Consider the following 22,009-nt stretch of genomic DNA (forward strand, 5'->3'; position numbering starts at 1 on the left):
TGTGTGACAGCTGTCACGGTAGGTAGTAGAGAAGCAAATTAGCCCCAGTGTTCTTGCGGCAGATGGGAAACGGTCAGAGGAAGTACCACTCCACCACAGTGGAGATTTCAGGGTAATTTCACCGAGTGGATGGAGTGAGTGGGAGATTGGGGAGACTGTCAGAAACTAGAACAGAAACTCCTTTAGGGCAGAGATTTTTGCCTGTATTATTTGCTGCTCTAGCCTCTGTGCCTAGAACAACATCTGGCTTATCACAGGTGCTTAGAAGTATTTTTAAGATTAATGAGTGAAGCTTAACAAAGAGCTCATACGAAAAGCAAGAGGTGTGAGAGAGCAGGCTCTCCAGGGAACAGCAAGTAGCTTAAAGTAGGTGAAGAGTGGGAACCCAGTTAGAAACTTTTACATTTTACTGTTTTTTATTTAAATGTTTCAGAGACATTATACCTTTTGCACATTCTTAAATACAATAACTACAATAAACTTTTTACTTAATTGATCAATGTTAGCATCAATTAATGTACCATAGATGCAGCTAGATTCAAGCCATTATATCAAATGTGTACTGACCCTAAGCAAGATCCTGTGATTTGCTTTTTGTTTTTATTTTAAAGGTAAAGAAAATATATGTTGAATCCACTTGCTTTTCCAACACTATAAACTCCCCGAGACAAAAATCCTATTCTGTATACTTCTTATGGCCTCTAGTGCCTAGCCCCACCCTGCACATAGTGGGTGCTCAGTAAGCACCTGATACGTGAATGATGGCTGTGATGCGTCCAGGAGAGTGCATGGGGCTTCCTTCTTTCAGTAGGAAGGCTGTGTAGTTAAGGACCATAGCAGCCATCTCCCCAGTTTTTCCTTTTTAACTTTTTGGGAAGTTTTCTTCACTGATCCAGTAGATATCATCTGTTATTTCATTGTCACTAACACAGAGGTTCACTCAATTGTTTATATACCTGGTTATTTAAAGTTCTTTATATCATATATAATAATAATAATTTTAGGTAACTAAGTTATAGTGAGCCAAAGGTTACTTTTGTCATCATCTCTCCCTTCACGCCCCAGTACTATATTTTACTTCTATTAAATTGTTCTGAGGATTGAATTTGTACTGGAGTCTTTTTTTATCCAACTTTCTATTGTAGAAAATTTCAAATATATACATAAATAGATGAGTATAATGAATTCCCTATCATCCAGCTTCATTAACTATCAGTTTATCCTTGATCTTATTTCAGCTGTCAGCCCACCACTCCACCACCACATATACGCACTGGAGAATTTTGAAACAAATTCCAGATGTTTTATTTCATATGCTAGAGTCTTTTGATGAAGGGGAATTTACTTGCAAGAAAAGCGTGCTGTTTCTTAAAACAGGATACTAAGCCATATAATTTCCCCCCAAGTTTCCTTAATGTTTAACTTTTAATGCAATTCTGTGCATAAGAAATATTAAAAACTAGTAAGGTTAATGTTAGCCTAAGACTTAAAATCCCAGTAAGATTTAATGTAGATAAAATCATCAGAATGCTGGGTGATGGTTACACGTGCTCCAGGACCTGCTCCCTCAGCACTGTGTCTGGCAGCAAAGCCTACCCCTAGCTCTTCACCAATCAAATGGCTTTATTCTCCTCACTAAGATGTAGGTTCTCTGGTAAGGGTTAGCGAAGGCACAGATATTAGGGGATCCAGGAGCAGGTGGTCCTAGATAAGACTCATTGCCCCACTCTCCAGGCATCGTTTATCTGTAGGAAGGCATCTGTTTCACGGTGCCTACAGAATCAGCACGTAGGAGAACAATTTGCTTGTCTTCAGTCTGCTTTCTCCTGGGCACGTGCTGGGAACAGGGTTCAGAAACTTTGCGAAGATGGGACAGATCCATTTGTACATACTATAAAAACTCTTCAGAGGATAGATAATATTCAGAAATGGGTCCTCTGAGAAGACCACAGCATTGTTCTATAGATTCTAGTTTGTGAATTGTTCTTCACTGTCTGTAGCTGCTTATGTTGTGTCTCCGTGTCCAGACATCAGAAGACGTGTCAGACTTATGTGGCTCAGTAGCCTCAGTGCCCAGCCAGGGGTGGACATATCGTGGGCCCTCATAAACATTTGTTGAATGAATAAATGGAAAATGAAAGAATGAGTGAATGAAAAAATAAATACTTGAGTGAATAAACGGTTGAGTAAAAAAAATGGTCCTCAAAAAACAGATGATGTGAAGTACATTTGCTTATAAGCTTTCTACCAAAGGTATACATACTTCCTGAAGGTTTATTAGCAGAAGTTTGGAATTATCATTATGGAATGACTTTTCTACATAGTTAGCTCTAGCTTACTGCTGCATTGTTATTTAGTTATATGCTACCAAACACTGTATATTTTGTATAGACCAAGCACACTTATTGCTCTACAGTTGCATGGGAAGTCTCAATATGCTAGAGGAGTTCTCCCATATTGAACTGTAACAGGGTGCTGAATTATGCTTGCAGATATGCCACTATCTTTTTGTGAGAGGCCCCAACTTGCTGTTTTCCCCCCATTCGTTCAACAGTATTCATTGAGCCAGGCGATGTTCTAAGCTCAGGGAATCAATAATGACCTAAACAGATAACGTCCTAGGTATTTAGGTCCTTCCCAAGTTTCTTTTTCACTTGGTTTATCACACAGCACCCAGAGTGCTGATGTATATTGTCTGGCATGCTTCCAGCTTTACAGTGCAGGATCAATCCAGGCTATGGTTATTCTTTGTATTGATTTCCGATTGCTGTTGTAACAAATTAGCACAAGCCTAGTGACTTGAAATGACACCCATTTATTATCTCACATTCCTTTGAGTCAGATGTCCAGGTTTTTGTTGGTTTCTTGGCTCCAGGTCTCACAAGACCAGGATCAAGGTGTTGGTCGAATGGGCTCTTATCTGGAGGCTCTGGGAAGGATCTGCTTCTAAGGTCATGCAGGTTGTTGGCAGAATCCAGTCCTTGTGGTTGTAAGGACTGAGGTCCCTGTTTCCTTGCTGGCTGTCAGCTGGGAGCCATTCTTAGCTCTGGAGGCTTCTTTCCAGTTCTCGCATGTGGCTCTGCCTCTCAGAGCTGTCAACAGTGCATTGAAGCCTTCTCTCTCTTGGCATCTCTGACTTCCCCTTCTACCGCTTGTATCTCTTCCTTGCTTTTCTTCCACATCTCTTTGACTCAGCTGGAGAGGTGTCTCTGCTTTTAGGGCTCATGTGATTAGATTGGATCGCCCCAGATAATCCAGGATAATCCTCCTATTTTAAGTCTTTAGTTACATCTGCAGAGCCCCTTTTGCCACATGACGTGACAGCTCATGGGTTCCAGGGAGTAGGGTGTGTATGTCTTTGGGGGGGCTGTTGTGCCTTCCACACTGACCCAGTGACAGCGATTTCTCCACCTGACACACAGCCGCCCCTGGTTGACAAGTCCTCAGAGACTGAGAAATCTGAATGGTTTATTAGCCTCTTGGAACGGTCTTATCTCTGCTGTGTCACTGCTCTCCTTTCTTCTGTCAGCGTGTCTGCCTCTGGCTGCTCTTGTGGTCACTTCTCATTGCTTACGCCTCTCATCTTCCACCTGTTGCTGCCGTCCCTGCTGTGTGCCATTTTCTCCTTTCCTCTGCCTGCTTTTCTTTTCACTTCTCTATTCCTCAGAAGCTTGTTTTTTGTTTGTTTGTTTTTTAATAGCTAACGACAGTCACTGTGAACATTCTCTTCTGGTTAAAGGAGCAACTCTGATTCTTTCTTGACTGTTTTTTTTCTGACATTTTAAGAGTTGGAGCTTAGCTGCCCTTGCCTACCCGTCGCTAACCAGCTGACCATAAGCCTTTGATGTTTAGTGCTAACCTGAATATTTAAAGTTGCTGGCGGATAGGGAGATAAGTGAAGCATCACTGTACCTTTGCTTTGGTCAAGAACAAATTCTTCTTCTTGCTATAGGCATTATCCCCCCACTTAAGCTTTCAGATATAATGTACAAATAAAAAATTTACGTGGTGGAAGGGTAAGTTGTATAATGTGCTACTTGTGTTGTGTAATGGCTTTGTGTGTTACATTTAGCCAATGAAAAGAGAAAAAAAATTTTTTTAGTCTAGAAACTCAGAACCATATGTTTCCTCACATATTTCTGCCCCAAAGTCATCATTTTTAATGGTAGACTAGCATGCCATTGTATGAATCTGCCATTGCTTATTTAATAAATTTTCTACTGATGGACATTTAGGTTCCTGGAAGTGCAATTATTGGGTTAAAGCATATGTACATTTCTGATGCTTTTGACATCCACATTGCTTTCTAGAAAATTCGTACATTCTCTTAAGCAGATTATGACACTGTGCATTTTCCTGTTCCTTCAGTAAATTTTACAGTTTGATGCCATGAATCATACTCAAAATATCATAAACCCCAAAGCATATTTACATTCATATTATTATTTTAAAGGTTCTCATCCTCAAGAGTTGAAGATTGATATTTTTCCCTTGAAAACGGCATTTACACTTCACCATTTAATTCATAGAAAATTTATAGAGGAGCTGCAAAGGAATAGAATTTAGGTTTCAGTCATATTGATGCATATTTCTTTTTATAAAAACATTAATTTAAAAAGAAAAAAGAATTTTAGATATCCTTAATTTGATGTTGAGGAAACTTGAGGCCTAGCACCATGACTTAATGTTTTTATTTTATTTATTTTTGGCTGTGTTGGGTCTTCGTTGCTGCGCACAGGCTTTCTCTAGTTGAGGCAAGCGGGGGCTACTCTTCATTGTGGTGTGCGGGCTTCTCATTGCGGTGGCTTCTCTTGTTGCGGAGGACAGGCTCTAGGCACACAGGCTTCAGTAGTTGCGGTGCGTGGGCTTAGTACTTGTGGTGCATGGGCTTAGTTGCTCTGCGGCAGGTGGGATCTTCCCAGACCAGGGATCGAACCCATGTCCCTTGCATTGGCAGGTGGATTCTAAGCCACTGCACCACCAGGGGAGTCCCTGACTTAATGTTTAAAAAGAAGGTTGGCTCAAAGGCCTCTAACGGTTATTAATTACAGACTCACAGTCTTTACATTTTAATTGTTGCTATATACATTTATTTTGCATGGAATGAGGAAAATGGTTTTTGTTCTTTAATATTAGGTGTGTTTAAATTATTATACATTTGTGTTTTTCTGTAAAGGGGAAAAGCCTCCATCATATCCAGAATGATCATTTCCAGAATGATGGAATTGGTAAGTGGAAAAATTAGCCCTATGAAAGCTTGCTTTTATGATGTAAGACGTTTATTCCAAATTTCGCCATTTAGAAAGAGGAGGATGGAGAGGGACACACACACACACACACACACACTGACACTTTGGAGCTCATGTAACTCTTTTATTCAACACATCTGTTCTTGTGAATGCTTTGATATGTCATTTCTGAAAAGAGGTGATTTTGTAGGTACCAAGGTACATATATATAGAAGTTTTGAGGATGAACATTTAAGCCTCCTATGCAACATAAGTTTTTGGAACATATTTATATCCTACAAATGTTGGGTATACAAATTTTCAAGATAAAGTTTATTTAAGTGATTTAAAATGTTGCAGAATTATGCTCTTAAAACAATAACTGCTTAACTGTTTTGTATGTGGCTGTGCTACAGTTGCAACTCAAAACTTTATTCTGAAGAATTGTTTACGTTTTCTAGTCTCAGAAGAATGTTTACTGTATGGTTTTCTCTCTTGAAGGACACATCTCCAGCTCCTTGCAAGACATTTAAAATTATGCTAGTTTTTACAAGGAATACTTTGTATATCTCAAGCTAATTTTAGGGAATATGGTAAAGTGATTGTTTTTTTAATATGCTCTACTCTTTCACACTGATAACTCTTTGAATATAAGATACCTTATGGCAAAGCTGGGGAATGTGTTTTGCTGTTGGATGATTTTAATTATTTTTGTCTACGTGAATATGTACAGCTATTGAGTGCATCCTTTCTCTATTTGTTTTTCAGTTCAGCCCAATCCTTCTGTGCTTATTGGCAACCCTATTAGAGCATATACCCCTCCACCTCCTCTTGGACCTCACCCAAATTTGGGGAAATCTCCAAGCCCTGTTCAAAGAATAGATCCTCACACTGGGACAAGTATTCTTTATGTACCTGCTGTCTATGGAGGGAATGTAGTTATGTCCGTGCCTTTACCTGTAAGTAGATGTTTAAGATACTCTCTATTGAATGAATAAGATAAAATAGGCTTCAGTAAATTAGTGACTATCCCAAATAGTGTTCTACTAATCTGTCTCTCTCTTTTCTTTTTTTTTTTTTTTTTTTTTTTTGGTTTTCAATGTCTGTAAGCTTCTTTCATTCAAAGCAGCTCTTATGACCAAAGAAATGTGAATTGTTGCTTAAAATTTGTTACTATTTTGTCAGTGGCTATGAAGAAATCTGTAAATTGGGTGTTTTGATTGAAAAGCCTTTGTATTGTCTTAAGTATTTTTACTGGGGAAAATTGGGCCAAAAGTTAACAGAGCTAGTAAATTGGACTCTTGTTTTGTAAAGTGATGTTTTATTTTATCTTTTGCTTTTTCATTCTTATATAATTCACTAACCCTAAGAAATACAGTTCTTTGGAGGAGGCAAAAAGGTTTGGATTAGCCTAGCTCCCTTGGATCTAAATTTATCTGAGAAATTCCACACCTTATGAAATCCTACTGGCACTTAAAAACATCATTAAATCATTTCTAAGACTATAGATTTTTAGAGGGCTTCCATCTTATGTTAAAACTCATTTTTCTTTTCTTTAAGATTTTTGAGTATTTTGGTAATTAAAAAAATTTGCTGTTTACTAATATTTCCAAATTCAGGAATTTTAGCCTAGAAAATATTTCTTCATTTAAGATAAGTACTGTAGCTTCAGGTAGAGGTGATCATTGTCAAGGATCTTTGGCACCCCTGCCTACACCCCCAAAATGCAAAAACGCCTAGCTGCCAACATTTTCCAGCCATGTTGGTCATGGTGGTTCACAGTCCCGGCAGCCAGTGAGAATAACTGTCAATAAGAAATATGTCATTTATGTCGACTCCCCATAGACTTTCCATTTTAGCTGAGTTATTTCTTCCCAGACAGCCTGGCAACATTATACATCATCTGCTTTAAATAGTAAGTCCCTTGGGATTTACATTTCATTTTACTAGGTCAAAGAGACTTTTAAAGATTTCTAAGAGTCTGAATTTAACAGTTGTATTATAATAAAATAATAGGGGTGGTAGCTCAGATGTCATTGTGTTTATTCATTTTATATTAATATGCAGAGATTATATATTTTGACACACCTAAAGAAATTTTCTGTTTCTGTGGTTTAATTAATCAGAAGCATTAATTAAATTAATGACCTGTTTGAATTTTGCCTACAGTAAATGAACATTAAATGATTTGGTTATTCATATAAAATAGTAATACATATTTTTTGAGTTGAGACTCCTTAGACCGAATTTTTTCTTAAATTTTTTCCCTGTTCTCTTATTCAAGTTTATTAAACTGTATATCTATGCAGTTATGACTTTAAAAGACAGTTTTCATGGTAATCAGTGACATATATGCATTCATACTGAGGGAAATTGATTCAAGACTATAAAATGATTTGATGCCTCAAGGAATAATTACCAATTTTAAGTCCTTGATTTCTTCCTAACCTAGTGTGTAAGGGAAGTGGTCAGTTTTCCCTTACATACTAAAGATTCAAGGAGCTTTTTTTTTTTTTTTTTTGCCAGTTGAGATATAGCAGTCATTCTACCAGTTGGTACTATTAGCATTCATTTTGTAGTTATTCATTTTGATAAAATTAACATCTCTGTGTGTGTTTGCTCTTTCCTAATTAATAGCACTATAGCAGTTTGCCTTTCAAAATGTACTGAAAGCAATTATTTTATTTCTTATAATAACCTAGGTACCATGGACAGGATACCAGGGTAGGTTTGCAGTTGATCCTCGAATCATTACACACCAGGCAGCCATGGCCTACAATATGAACCTCTTACAGACACATGGGCGGGGGTCTCCTATACCTTATGGCCTTGGGCATCACCCACCTGTCAGCATAGGGCAGACGCAAAGCCAGCATCAGGAGAAGGACCAACATGAGCAGAGTCGAAACGGTGAGTTGCTGCTGTTCTCGTGCCCCTAAACTGACGACGCGCCAGGTTGTGAGTTGCTGTGCTGTTCTCGTGCTCCTAGACTGACGACATGCCAGGTTGTATCAACGCATAAGTTTCCTTTAACAGTGCGAGTGTTAACTCGTTCATAGATTATAAGCCTTTTCGAGGAGGAATCTGATGTAAAAACTGTGGATCCTCTCTCCAGAAGATACAGATATGTGCACAGATACAAAACTTAGATGTAACCTACCACTTACGATTGATGGTGTCAATTTCCTGGAAAAATGTTAATATTTAGATTTTTTTTAAATGGTAGTCATTTAAAATTGAGACAGAAAACCCTCTCCTGTTAAACATTTTTGTTGACCCAAAATATTTTTGTAGCATACTAAACATTAATGGTACTGTGGCAATAGTTTATTTAAAGAAGTTATTTCTTATGCAAATCGTAGTCTCTTGTCTACTAGAATTATAAATAAGGAAAAATTGCCCTGTGTAATTTTTAAAGTCAGGTTTATTGAGGTATAATTTATATAGAGTAAAATCCACCCTTTTAGAATGTAGTTTGATGTGTTTTGACAAATACACAGAGCTGTTCACCACCACCAGTATCAAGATTCAGGGTGTTTACATTTCAGACAACTCCCTCCCGTCCCTTTGCAGTCACTTTCCTCCTCCAGCCCCAGCCCTGGGCAACCACTGATCTGACTTTTGTGCCTATACCTTGGTCTTTTCTCTAGTTTGTCATATAAATGGAATCATAGTGTCTGGCTTCATTCACTTAGCTTAATGCTTTTGAGATTTATTTGTGTTGTCTGTGTCAGTTGTTTGTTCCTTTTTGCTGTTGATTAGTATTCCCTTATATGGATGAACCACAGTGTTTCTTATCTCTCCATCAGTTGTTTTTATCTATCCTTAATTATTTCTGATTTTTGGCTCTTATGAGTAGAGCTGCTGTGAACATACGTATTGAAGGTATTTTCATTTCTCTTGGGTAAATACCCAGGACTGAGCTTGTTGAGCACATTCGTTAACTTTATAAGAAACTGCCGTACTGTTTTCCAAAGCGGCCAAACCATTCTTCATTTCTGGTACGTGTGAGATTTCCAGTTGCTCCACATTCTCGTTAGTACTTGGTATTGTCAGTCTTGTTAATTTTACCCTTGCTTATGGGTATCTGAGAGTATCTGATTGTTGTATTAATTTGCATGTTCCTAATGACTAATGATGTTGAGTATCTTTTCATTGGGCTTATTTGCCACCTGTATATCTTTGATGAAGTGTCTATTTGTATCTTTTGTCCACTTTTTTATTGGTTTGTCTTACGAAGTTATAAGAGTTCTGTATACATTCTGAATACAAATCTTTAATTAGATATATGTTTTGAAAATATTTTCTCCCAGGATATGGCTTGCCTTTTGATTTTCTCAACAGTATCTTTCAAAGAATAAAAGTTTCCCTTTTTGATGAAGTCCAGTTTATCCAATTTTTTCTTCTTTGGGTCATGTTTTTGGTGTTACATCAAATTTTTTTTGCCTAATCCAAGATCACAAAGATCTTCCGTGTTTTTTTCTAGACGTTTCATAGTCTTAGCTCTTATATTAGGTCTCCTTTGAGTTAATTTTTATATGTGGTGTGAGGTAAGAATTGAAGGGTTTTTTTGTTCTCATTTTGTTTTGTTTTTACATATATGTATGCTCAGTTGTTCTAACACCGTTTGTTGAAAATACTCTCCTTCCTCCATTAAGATGACTTGGTATCTTTGTTGAAAATCAGTTTACTGCCTATGTGAAGTCTCTGTCATCTTCTATTGATGCATATGTTTGTTCATGCCAAATATACTGTCTTGATTACTGTAGCTTCATAAAAGCCTTCAAATCAGGTAGTATGAGTCCTCCAACTTTGTTTTTCTTTTCCAAAATTGTGTATTCCAGGTCCTTTGCATTTCCACATACATTTTAGAATCAGCTCGTGAGTTTCTACAAAAAAAAGCCGGCTGGGATTTTGATTGGGATTGTGTGGAATCTGTAGGTCAATTTGGGGGAGAGCTGACATCTTAATATTTAGTCTTCTGTTATATGAACGCGGTGTCTCTCTCTTCTTTAAGGTCTTTACTTTCAGCCTTTTAAAAAAAAGAGTTTTTAGAATACAACTCTTGCACTTACTTTGTTAAGGCAAAAGCTTAGATTAATAGAGGTATCTTAGTGTTAGAATTTTCCTCCTCAGTAGTGTATCCCACAAAATTCCAGTGTTCTATTTTTATTTCATTCAGTTCAGTACACTTTCTAGTTTCTCTTAAAATTAGATCCATGGATTATTTAGAAAGGTGAGTTTGGGTGAGTTATTGGGGATTTTCTAAGAATTTTTCTGTTAACTGATTCCTAGTTTTAATTCCATTGTGGTAAGGGAACATATTTTGCATGACTTGAATCCTTTTGAATTTATTGAGATTTCTTTTATGGCTCAGGATATGGTGTATCTTTATAAATGTTCCATGTACATTTGAGAAGAATGGAGTGCTCTAGTGCTATAGGTCAAGTTGGTTGATACGATTATTCAAGTCTACTTTATCTTTGCTGATTTTCTGTCTACGTTGAAAAAAAAAGAATATTGAATTCTCCAAATATAATTGGTATTTATCTATTTTTCCTTTAAGTTTTAAATTTTAATTTATTTTTTATACAGTGGGTTCTTATTAGTCATCAATTTTATACGCATCAGTGTATACATGTCAATCCCAATCACCCAATTCATCACACCACCATCCCCCACTGCCACTTTCCCCCCTTGGTGTCCATACATTTGTTCTCTGCATCTGTGTCTATTTCTGCCCTGCAAACCGGTTCATCTGTACCATTTTGCTACATTCCACATATATGCGTTAATGTACGATATTTGTTTTTCTCTTTCTGACTTATTTCACTCTTTATGACAGTCTCAAGATCCATCCACGTCTCTACCAATGACGCAATTTCATTCCTTTTTATGGTTGAGTAATTCCATTGCATACATGTACTACATCTTCATCCATTCGTCTGTCGATGGGCATTTAGGTTGCTTCCATGACCTGGCTATTGTTAATAGTGCTGCAGTGAACATTGTGGTGCATGTGTCTTTTTGTATTATGGTTTTCTCTGCGTATATTATGCTCAGTAGTGGGATTGCTGGGTCATATGGTAATTCTATTTTTAGTTGGTTTTGTTTTTTTTTTTGCGGTACGCGGGCCTCTCACTGCTGTGGCCACTCCCGTTGCGGAGAACAGGCTCCGAATGCGCAGGCTCAGTGGCCATGGCTCATGGGCCCAGCCGCTCCGTGGCATGTGGGATCTTCCCTGACTGGGGCACGAACCCGTGTCCCCTGCATCGGCAGGTGGACTCTCAACCACTGTGCCACCAGGGAAGCCCTATTTTTAGTTTTTTAAGGAACCTCCCTACTGTTCTCCATAGTGGCTGTATCAATTTGCATTCCCACCAACAGTGCAAGAGGGTTCCCTTTTCTCCACACCCTCTCCAGCATTTGTGGTTTGTAGATTTTCTGATGAGGCCCATTCTCACCGGTGTGAGGTGATACCTCATTGTAGTTTTGACTTGCATTTCTCTAATAATTAGTGATGTTGAGCAGCTTTTCATGTGCTTCTTGGCCATCTGTATGTCTTCTTTGGAGAAATGTCTATTTAGGTCTTCTGCCCATTTCTTGATTGGATTGTTTGTTTTTTTAATATTGAGCTGCTTGAGCTGTTTATATGTTTTGGAGATTAATCCTTTGTCTGTTGATTCCTTTGCAAGTATTTTCTCCCATTCTGAGGGTTGTCTTTTCGTCTTGTTTGTAGTTTCCTTTGCTGTTCAAAAGCTTTTAAGTTTCATTAGGTCCCAGTTTTTAATTTTTGTTTTTATTTCCATTACTCTAGGAGGTAGATCTCAAAAAGATCTTGCTGTGATTTATGTCAAAGAGTGTTCTGCCTATATTTTCCTCTAAGAGTTTTATAGTGTCTGGTCTTACATTTAGGTCTCTAATCCATTTTGAGCTAATTTTTGTGTATGGTGTCAGGGAGTGTTCTAATTTCATTCTTTTACATGTAGCTGTCCAGTTTTCCCAGCACCACTTATTGAAGAGACTGTCTTTTCTCCATTGTATATCCTTGCCTCCTTTGTCATAGATTAGTTGACCACAGGTGCATGGGTTTATCTCTGGGCTTCCTATCCTGTTCCATTGATCTATATTTCTGGTTTTGTGCCAGTACCATACTGTCTTGATTACTGTAGCTTTGTAGTATAGTCTGAAGTCAGGGAGTCTGATTCCTCCAGCTCCGTTTTTTTACCTCAAGACTGCTTTGGCTATTCAGGGTCTTTTGTGTCTCCCTACAAATTTTAAGACTTTTTGTTCTAGTTCTGTAAAAAATGCCACTGGTAATTTGATAGGGATTGCATTGAATCTGTAGATTGCTTTGGGTAGTATAGTCATTTTTACAGTATGGATTCTTCCAACCCAAGAACATGGTATACCTCTCCATCTGTTTGTGTCATCTTTGATTTCTTTCATCAGTGTCTTACAGTTTTCTGAGTACAGGTCTTTTACCTCCTTAGGTAGGTTTATTCCTAGGTATTTTGTTCTTTTTATTTCAGTGGTGAATGGGATTGTTCCCTTAATTTCTCTTTCTGATCTTTCGTTGTTAGTGTATAGGAATGCAAGCAATTTCTGTGCATTAATTTTGTATCCTGCAACTTTACCGAATTCATTGATTAGCTCTAGTAGTTTTCTGGTGGCATCTTTAGGATTCTCTGTATAGTATCACGTCATCTGCAAACAGTGACAGTTTTACTTCTTCTTTTGCAATTTGTATTCCTTTTATTTCTTTTTCTTCTCTGATTGCCGTGGCTAGCACTTCCGAAACGATGTTGAATAATACTGGCGAGGATGGACATCCTTGTCATGTTCATTATCTTAGAGGAAATGCTTTCAGTTTGTCACCATTGAGAATGATGTTTGCTGTGGGTTTGTCGTATATGGCCTTTATTATGTTGAGGTAGGTTTCCTCTCTGCCCACTTTCTGGAGAGTTTTTATCATAAATATGTGTTGAATTTTGTCAAAAGCTTTTTCTGCATCTATTGAGATGATCATATGTTTTTTATTCGGTTTGTTAATATGGTGTATCACATTGGTTGATTTGTGTGTACTGAAGAATCCTTGCATCCTTGGGATAAATCCCACTTGATCATGGTGTATGATCCTTTTAATGTGTTGTTGGATTCTGTTTGCTAATATTTTGTTGAGGATTTTTGCATCTGTATTCATCAGTGATATTGGTCTGTAATTTCCTTCTCCTGTAGTATCTCTGTCTGGTTTTGGTATCAGGATGATGGTGGCCTCGTAGAATGAGTTTGGGAGTGTTCCTTCCTCTGCAGTTTTTTGGAAGAGTTTGAGAAGGATGGGTGTTAGCTCTTCTCTAAATGTTTGATAGAATTCACCTGTGAAGCCGTCTGGTCCTGGACTTTTGTTTGTTGGAAGATTTTTAATCACGGTTTCAATTTCATTACTTGCTTGTGATTGGTCTGTTCATATTTTCCATTTCTTCCTGGTTCAGTCTTGGAAGGTTATACCTTGCTAAGAATTTGTCCGTTTCTTCTGGCATAGAGTTGCTTGTAGTAGTCTCTTGTGATGCTTTATATTTCTCCGGTGTCCATTGTAACTTCTCCTTTTTCATTTCTAATTTTACTGATTTGTGTCCTCTCCCTCGTTTTCTTGTTGAGTCTGGCTAAAGGTTTATCAGTTTTGTTTATCTTCTCAGAGAACCAATTTTTAGTTTTATTGATCTGTGCTATAGTTTTCTTTGTTTCTATTTCATTTATTTCTGCTCTGATCTTTATGATTTCTTTCCTTCTACTAACTTTGGGTTTTGTTTGTTCTTCTTTTTCTAGTTCCTTTAGGTGTAAGGTTAGATTGTTTATTTGAGATTTTTCTTGTTTCTTGAGGTAGGCTTGTATTGCTATAAACTTCCCTCTTAGAACTACTTTTGCTGCATCCCATAGGTTTTGGATCATTGTGTTTTCATTGTCATTTGTCTTTAGGTATTTTTTTAATTTCCTCTTTGATTTCTTCAGTGCTCTCTTGGTTATTTAGTAACGTATTGTTTAGCCTCCATGTGTTTGTGTTTTTTTCATTTTTTTTCCCTGTAATTGATTTCTAATCTCATGGCGTTGTGGTTGGAAAAGATGCTTGATATGATTTCAGTTTGCTTAAATTTACTGAGGCTTGATTTGTGACCCAAGATGTGATCTATCCTGGAGAATGTTCTATATGCACGTGAGAAGAAAGTGTAATCTGCTGGTTTTGGATGGAATGTCCTATAAATATCAATTAAATTTGTCTGGTCTATTGTGTCATTTAAAGCTTGTGTTTCCTTATTAATTTTCTGTCTGGATGATCTGTCCATTGGTGCAAGTGAAGTGTTAACGTCCCTCACTATTACTGTTTTACTGTCGATTTCCTCTTTTATACCTGTTAGCAGTTGCCTTATGTATTGAGGTGCTCCCATGTTGGGTGCATATATAATTGTTATATCTTCTTCTTGGATTGATCCCTTGATCATTATGTAGTGTCCTTCCTTGTCTCTTGTAACATTCTTTATTTAAAGTCTGTTTTATCTGGTATGAATATTGCTACTCCAGCTTTCTTTTGATTTCCATTTGCATGGAATATTCTTTTCCATCCCCTCCCTTTCAGTCTGTATGTGTCCCTAGGTCTGAAGTGGGTCTCTTGTAGACAGCATATATATGGGTCTTGTTCCTGTATCTATTCAGTGAGCCTGTGTCTTTTGGTTGGAGCATTTAATCCATTCACGTTTAAGGTAATTATCAATATATATATTCCTATCACCATTTTCTTAATTGTTATGGGTTTGTTTTTGTAGATCCTTTTCTTCTCTTGTGTTTCCCACTTAGAGAAGTTCCTTTAGCATTTGTTGTAGAGCTGGTTTGTTGGTGCTGAATTCTCTTAGCTTTTGCTTGTCTATAAAGCTTTTGATTTCTCCATCAAATCTGAATGAGATCCTTGCCCTGTAGAGTAACCTTGGTTGTAGGTTCTTCCCTTTGATCACTTTAAATATATCATGCCACTCCTTTCTGGGTTGTAGAGTTTCTGCTGAGAAATCAGGTGTTAACCTCATGGGAGTTCCCTTGTATGTTATTTGTCGTTTTTCCCTTGTTGCTTTCAATAATTTTTCTTTGTCTTTAATTTTTGTCAATTTTATTACTATGTATCTCGTTGTGTTTCTCCTTGGGTTTATCCTGGCTGGGACTCTTTGCGCTTCCTGGACTTGGGTGGCTGTTTCCTTTACCATGTTAGGGAAGTTTTCAACAGTAATCTCTTCAGATATTTTTTCGGGTCCTTTCTCTCTCTCTTCTCCTTCTGGGACCCCTATAATGGGAATGTTGTTGTGTTTAATGTTGTCCCAGAGGTCTCTGGCTGTCTTCATTTCTTTTCATTCTTTTTTTCTTTATTCTCTTGCATGGCAGTGAATTCCACAATTCTGTCTTCCAGGTCACTTATCCGTTCTTCTGCCTCAGTTATTCTGCTATTGATTCCTTGTAGTTTTCATTTCAGTTATTGTATTGTTCATCTCTGTTTGTTTGTTCTTTAATTCTTCCAGGTCTTTGTTAAACATTTCTTACATCTTCTTGATCTTTGCCTCCATTCTTTTTCCGAGGTCCTGGATCATCTTCACTATCATTATTCTGAATTCTTTTTCTGGAAGGTTGCCTATCTCCACTTCATTTAGTTGTTTTTCTGGGGTTTTATCTTGTTTCTTCATCTGGTACATAGTCCTCTGCCTTTTCATTTTGTCTGTCTTTCTGCGAATATGATTTTCCCTCCACAGGTTACAGAGTTGTAGTTCTTCTTGCTTCTGCTGTCTGCCCTCTGGTGGATGAGGCTATCTAAGAGGCTTGTGCAAGCTTCCTGATGGGAGAGACTGGTGGTGGGTAGAGCTGGGTGTTGCTTTGTTGGGCAGAGCTCAGTAAAACTTTAATCCACTTGTCTGCTGATGGGTGGGGTTGGGTTCCCTCCCTGTTGGTTGTTTAGCCTGAGGCGACCCAGCACTGGAGCCTACTGGCTCTTTGGTAGGGCTAATGGTGGACTCTGGGAGGGCTCATGCCAAGGAGTACTTCCCAGAACTTCTGCTGCCAGTGTCCTTGTCCCCACGGTGAGCCATAGCCACCCCCTGCCTCTGCAGGAGACCCTCCAACACTAACAGGTAGGTCTGGTTCAGTCTCCTATGGGGTCACTGCTCCTTCCCCTGGGTCCCGATGCACATACTGCTTTGGGTGTGCCCTCCAAGTGTGGAGTCTCTCTTTCCCCTAGTCCTGTCGAAGTCTTGCAGTCCAATCCCACTAGGCTTCAAAGCCTGATTCTCTAGGAATTCCTCCTCCCATTGCCGGACCCCCAGTTTGGGAAGCCTGACGTGGGGCTCAGAACCTTCACTCCAGTGGATGGACTTCTGTGGTGTAAATGTTCTCCAGTTTGTGAGTCACCCACCCAGTGGTCATGGGATTTGATTTTATTGTGATTGCACCCCTCCAACTGTCTCACTGCGGCGTCTCCTTTGTCTTTGGATGTGGGGTATCTTTTTTTTTTTAAACATCTTTATCGGAGTATAATTGCTTTACAATGGTGTGTTAGTTTCTGCTGTATGACAAAGTGAATCAGCTATACATATACATATATCCCCGTATCCCCTCCCTCTTGTATCTCCCTCCCACCCTCCCTATCCCACCCCTCTAGGTGGTTACAAAGCACGGAGCTGATCTCCCTGTGCTATGCGGCTGCTTCCCAGTAGCTATCTGTTTTACATTTGGTAGTGTATATATGTCCGTGCCACTCTCTCACTTCATCCCAGCTTACCCTTCCCCCTCCCCGTGTCCTCAAGTCCATTCTCTATGCCTGCATCTTTATTCCTGTCCTACCCCTAGGTTCATCAGAACCTTTTTTTTTCTTTTTTTTTTTTTAGATTCCATATATTTGTGTTAGCATACGGTATTTGTTTTTCTCTTTCTGACTTACTTCACTCTGTATGACACACTCTAGGTCCATCCACCTCAGTACAAATAACTCAGTTTCGTTTCCTTCTATGGCTGAGTAATACTCCATTGTATATATGTGCCACATCTTCTTTATCCATTCATCTGTCGTTGGACACTTAGGTTGCTTCCATGTCCTGGCTATTGTAATTAGTGCTGCAATGAACATTGTGGTACATGACTCTTTTTGAATTATGGTTTTCTCAGGGTATATGCCCAGTAGTGGATTGCTGGGTCCTATGGTAATTCTATTTTAGTTCTTTAAGGAACCTCCATACTGTTCTCCATAGTGGCTGTATCAATTTACATTCCCATCAACAGTGTATGTTTCTCCACACCCTCTCCAGCATTTATTGTTGTAGATTTTTTGCTGATGGCCATTCTGACCAGTGTGAGGTGATACCTCATTGTAGTTTTGATTTGCATTTCTCTAATGATTAGTGATGTTGAGCGTCCTTTCATGTGTTTGTTAGCAATCTGTGTATCTTTTTTGGAGAAATGTCTGTTTAGGTCTTCTGCCCATTTTTGGATTGAGTTGTTTGTTTTTTTGATACTGAGATGCTTGTATATTTTGGAGATTAATCCTTTGTTGGTTGCTTCCTTTGTAAATAGTTTCTCCCATTCTGAGAGTTCTTTAACTTAACACTGTTTACTTTCCCGTTTATGTTTTACCACTCAGGTACAGAAAAGGAACCTCAGAGTATTTCAGGTTTTCCTCTTCTGGTCTTTATCTGTTGTTATCATGCATTTATTTTACTTTTCCTATGTTATAAGCCTCAACCATTGTTATTTTCATTTAAAGAGGCAAGTATCTTTTTGAAGAGTTTTAAATAATAAGAAAAATAATCTTTTATATCTATCCATGTAGTTAGTACTTCTGGTAATCTTGATTTCTTTCTGTATATTCATGTTTCTATTTCAGTAATTTTTCTTCTGCCTGAAGGACTTCTTTTAACATTCCTTGTAGTTCAGGTCTGCTGGCAGTGAATTCTTTCAGCATTTGTATGTCTGAAAATGTTTTTATTTACAGCGTATAGAGTCTTGGTTGATAGTTTTTATCTTTCAGTATTTTAATGATGTTACTCTACTGTTTTCTTGCTTACATTATTTTTAGTGAGAAATCTGATGTCATCCTTATCTTTGCTTTTCTGCATATAACATGTCTTTTTTTTCTCTGACTGCTTTTAAGAACTTGTTTTTATACTGGTTTTAGTAATTTGTTTATGATGAAATGATATGCCTTGGTGTAGTTTTCTTCATGATTCTTGTGTTTGCGGTTTGTTGAGCTTCTTGTATCTGTGGGTTTACAGTTTTCATCAATTTGGTAATTTTTGACCTTTATTCAGAAGTTGTTTCTGCCTCACCTCTTTTTCTCTTCAGGAATTCCAACTACCCATTTATTATGCTTCTTAAAGTTACCCCACAGTTCACAGATGCTCTTTTCATCTTTTAAAAAATTCTTTTTTCTTTTTGTGTTTCACCTTGCATTGTTTCTATTGCTATGCCTTCAAGTTCACCAAGTTTTTCTTCTGCAGTGTCTAAACATCTGCTAATTGCATCCAGTGTATTTTTCATCTCAGACATTGTAGTTTTCATTTCTTAAAGTTGAGTAGTAAGGCTATTCTGGCACAAGGTTCCAGTGGCATTCTTAAAAGAATGTTTTCAAGGAAGAACCCAAATTAAGGATTCTTTCAAGGGATTTAAAATATCCAGTAGTTAGTTCTTGTAGATTAAAAGCCTTTCACATGCGGGAACTAGCATTGTCTATTATAATTGTGATTTTTTTAACCTTAATATTGCTTCCTTTAATGTTTGTCATCCACTTATATTTAGTTTGATACCTATTACTTTTAAAAGTATAACTGCATTCTTTTCAGAATATCTTTATTTAGTTTAGATTCCTTTACTAAATTACATTGACGCATTATTTGGATTTTTGCATTCGTAAATGGCCAAAGTAGTAAACCTTTATAAATAGGCCTTTTCTACGTCTAGTTTAAGAAAATGAGGCTGTAAATTCCTGGAGAATGGGCAGTTATCTCTGGAGTTAGTTGATATTTTAAGCTTATTCCCTTATTAAGTTTTTGCCTTGTCAGAGAGATTTGCTTCATTTATAAATTTTCTTTCTTGCAGAGAACTTGCAGCTCTGAAGATTTAAGAACAAAACCCAAGCAGTAATAATTAATAATTGTTGAAAAATGTTTAAAATATTCTGCTTCTTTGTCTAATATTGGATAGTCATTGGCATTTTGTAACATCTACTGAAGACAATTTATAAGAATTTTGAAATATTTTCTTAGGTAAAAGTGATACAAATAATCCTGGACCTGAAATTAATAAGATTCGGACACCAGAGAAAAAGCCTACAGAATCAAAGCAGGTATGTGGCTTACCTTTAGGGAATGCATTGTTCTGATGGAGTTAGTTTGATCGATCATCTTGGAATCCTGGTATTTTAAAGAAAATTATCTACCTTTTTATGTATATCTTTTATGTGTGTTGTTTCATGAGGATCTGGTGGGTCATGTTGCACTCTCTCCCTCCACCTTTTCTTTGTCTACACTATTTTATTTATCAGAATACTTTTTTCAAATTGTGTTATTTAGCAATAGACTTGAATTCAGAGACTTCCAATGATAAAGTAATAAATGAAGACACAGCTATAGATGTGTTACTAACAATTATCTCAGATAGGGAAGAGCTGTTATAGTGTGAAAGGAAGACTTAACTTCCTCAAGTCCCTCACCTTGTCCTCTCGTCACACCTGCTGTGTGCATCCTTAACTCTTAACCTGTTTGTTCATCTGCTTTTTCTGCTTCTGTGCTCGTGAACCAGTGAGGGAAAATCAAATCATTGGTTGAACTAGTGCCACTGGAAACTCATGCTTTCTGATCTCAGGGAACCTGTGGGGTGCCTCCCCATTTCTTTTGTACGTGCCTGGCTCCCTTTGCCCAGTTTTCTCAGCAGCTCTTCTGATGCCTGCTTACCTTCTACCTGTTATTCTTACGATCAGGGGATGACCTTGCCATAGAGTGAAATTCATCAGGATTTCACGCTCTTAACTCAGAACTTTAGTCCTCACACTTTTCCTGTGTCCTTGAACATCCTTCTATATCACCGATCTCAGAGGAAGAGTTTCCATTAAGACTTACCTCTCCTCTTCTGGTCACCTCACAGAACTTGTCCCTTCTCTTCATTTATCTTCAGATTCTTTCCAGCTACTCGTTCTTCCTCCTCAGCCTGTAAGTAAATTGATTGATAGACTGTTTTTATAAAAGACACTTTATTTGGCCTTTATTTCCTTTATATAGCTACTGCCTAATTTCTCCTTTTTCCCCTCATCTCTTATTTGTCCCTTAACCAACACAGACTAGTATTAGGCCTTAACATTTCACTGAAACTGTTGAGCTCAAAGTGACCAGGGACTTCCCCGGCGGTCCAGTGGTTAGGACTCCGCACTTTCCCTGCCATGGGCCTGGGTTCGATCCCTGGTTAGGGAACTAAGATCCTGCAAGTGGTGCAGCCAAAGGAAAAAAAACAAAACAAAACAAAACTCAAAGTGACCAAATCTTATGAACATGCTTCAGTTGTAGCCTTACTTGACTTTTCTTTGGTATTTGGCACTATTTTCTACCTCTTTCTTCTTGACCATCTTGTTTCTTTTGGTTTCTTTGACACACATTTCTGCTTATCACAACTCTTTCTACACGATCTTCTGTCTCTTTTATAATTTCCTGTCCACCCCTTCCCATCTGTCCCTAGGCCTTAAGTTGGGGTTTCCCAGGGTTCTGTCATGGTCCCATCTAGCTCTCTCTGTTCTGTGCTTTCTTACCATAAACTAGTCCAATTCCACAATTTCCATTACTTGCTCCCTGATGGTGACTTCCAAATCTGTAAAGCCTCAGGCTGGCTTTAAGCAGCTGTTCTCTGTATTCAGGTACTTATGCCTCAGAAGCAGCCCTGACTCACAGTTTATACAACTGGAAGGGCTCAGTACCCACTGGAGGAGCTGCAGTGCCAATTAGGCAGCCAGGGGAGCTTGCTGATAGAGTAAGAGGGAAGCAGCAGTGAGAGTAGGCGTCCTGTGTGTTTGGGAACGGGTGCAGAGAGAAAGCAGAGGGCGTGGGGGGCGGTACAGCAGCAGCACCGGTAGTCAGAGGGCCAGGGTTAGGGTTAGGACAGACCCAAGCGGGAGAGTCTTAGGTGCTGTCAGAGCAGCTGAAGCCAAGACAGCCAAACGTCTCTCACGTCCTTCTTTAAAATTTTCTGTTGTGGTCTTTCCCTGTTAGGGGACTAGGCAACCTGATAGACATGTTTCATTTTCTTTTCCACCCTGATGCTTCGTCCTGGGGCCTAGGGGGGAAATGTCCTAGCTCTCCTTGACTCAGGATTAAGAGGAAAGCAATAGAGGAGAATCTAATTCTGATAATATTAGAGTCAGACTCCTTCAGATGTTACAGTCATCTCCCCTGCTTAGCCTGCTGTAGTATCGTAGAGGAGCACAGTCTTGATCTAAATTTCTGCGACACTGGCCCAGCTTCTTGTCCAGCTCAAAGTCAGAAGTGAAGAAGGCAATTGAAACATCAGCTTATCCACAGACACAACCTTGACATCTAATCATGGTCACCCTCATGCAGTCGGCGTGTGCCTGTCAGCAGTATCTTCTGGAGAAAGGTGTGTCTCAGCTGAAGTGTCGCTTCAGTCATTAAAAAGATGAAGATTTATAGGGGAAGGTGTTTGTTGATAAAGAGCCTTAATCAGGTTCTGAGACAGTTGAAGAGCAGGCACTGCAGCTGCCT

General features: G+C 38.4%; 1 protein-coding gene across 3 annotated transcripts in view; it reads left to right on the top strand.

Moving 5' to 3' along the window:
• The window catches only part of HELZ (helicase with zinc finger), a 154,873-nt gene that overhangs the window by 93,599 nt on the left and 39,265 nt on the right, over positions 1 to 22,009 (top strand). For all 3 annotated transcript variants that reach the window (XM_082678006.1, XM_082678007.1, XM_082678008.1), the window contains 4 exons: positions 5,177 to 5,228; positions 5,997 to 6,187; positions 7,931 to 8,138; positions 19,511 to 19,590. In XM_082678006.1, coding sequence (XP_082534132.1) covers positions 5,177 to 5,228; positions 5,997 to 6,187; positions 7,931 to 8,138; positions 19,511 to 19,590 — 531 coding nt within the window. The remainder of the gene's footprint in view (positions 1 to 5,176; positions 5,229 to 5,996; positions 6,188 to 7,930; positions 8,139 to 19,510; positions 19,591 to 22,009) is intronic.

This window comes from Grampus griseus (genome assembly GCF_964374135.1).
Source record: "Grampus griseus genome assembly, chromosome: 20".
Classification (NCBI taxonomy): Eukaryota; Metazoa; Chordata; class Mammalia; order Artiodactyla; family Delphinidae; genus Grampus; species Grampus griseus.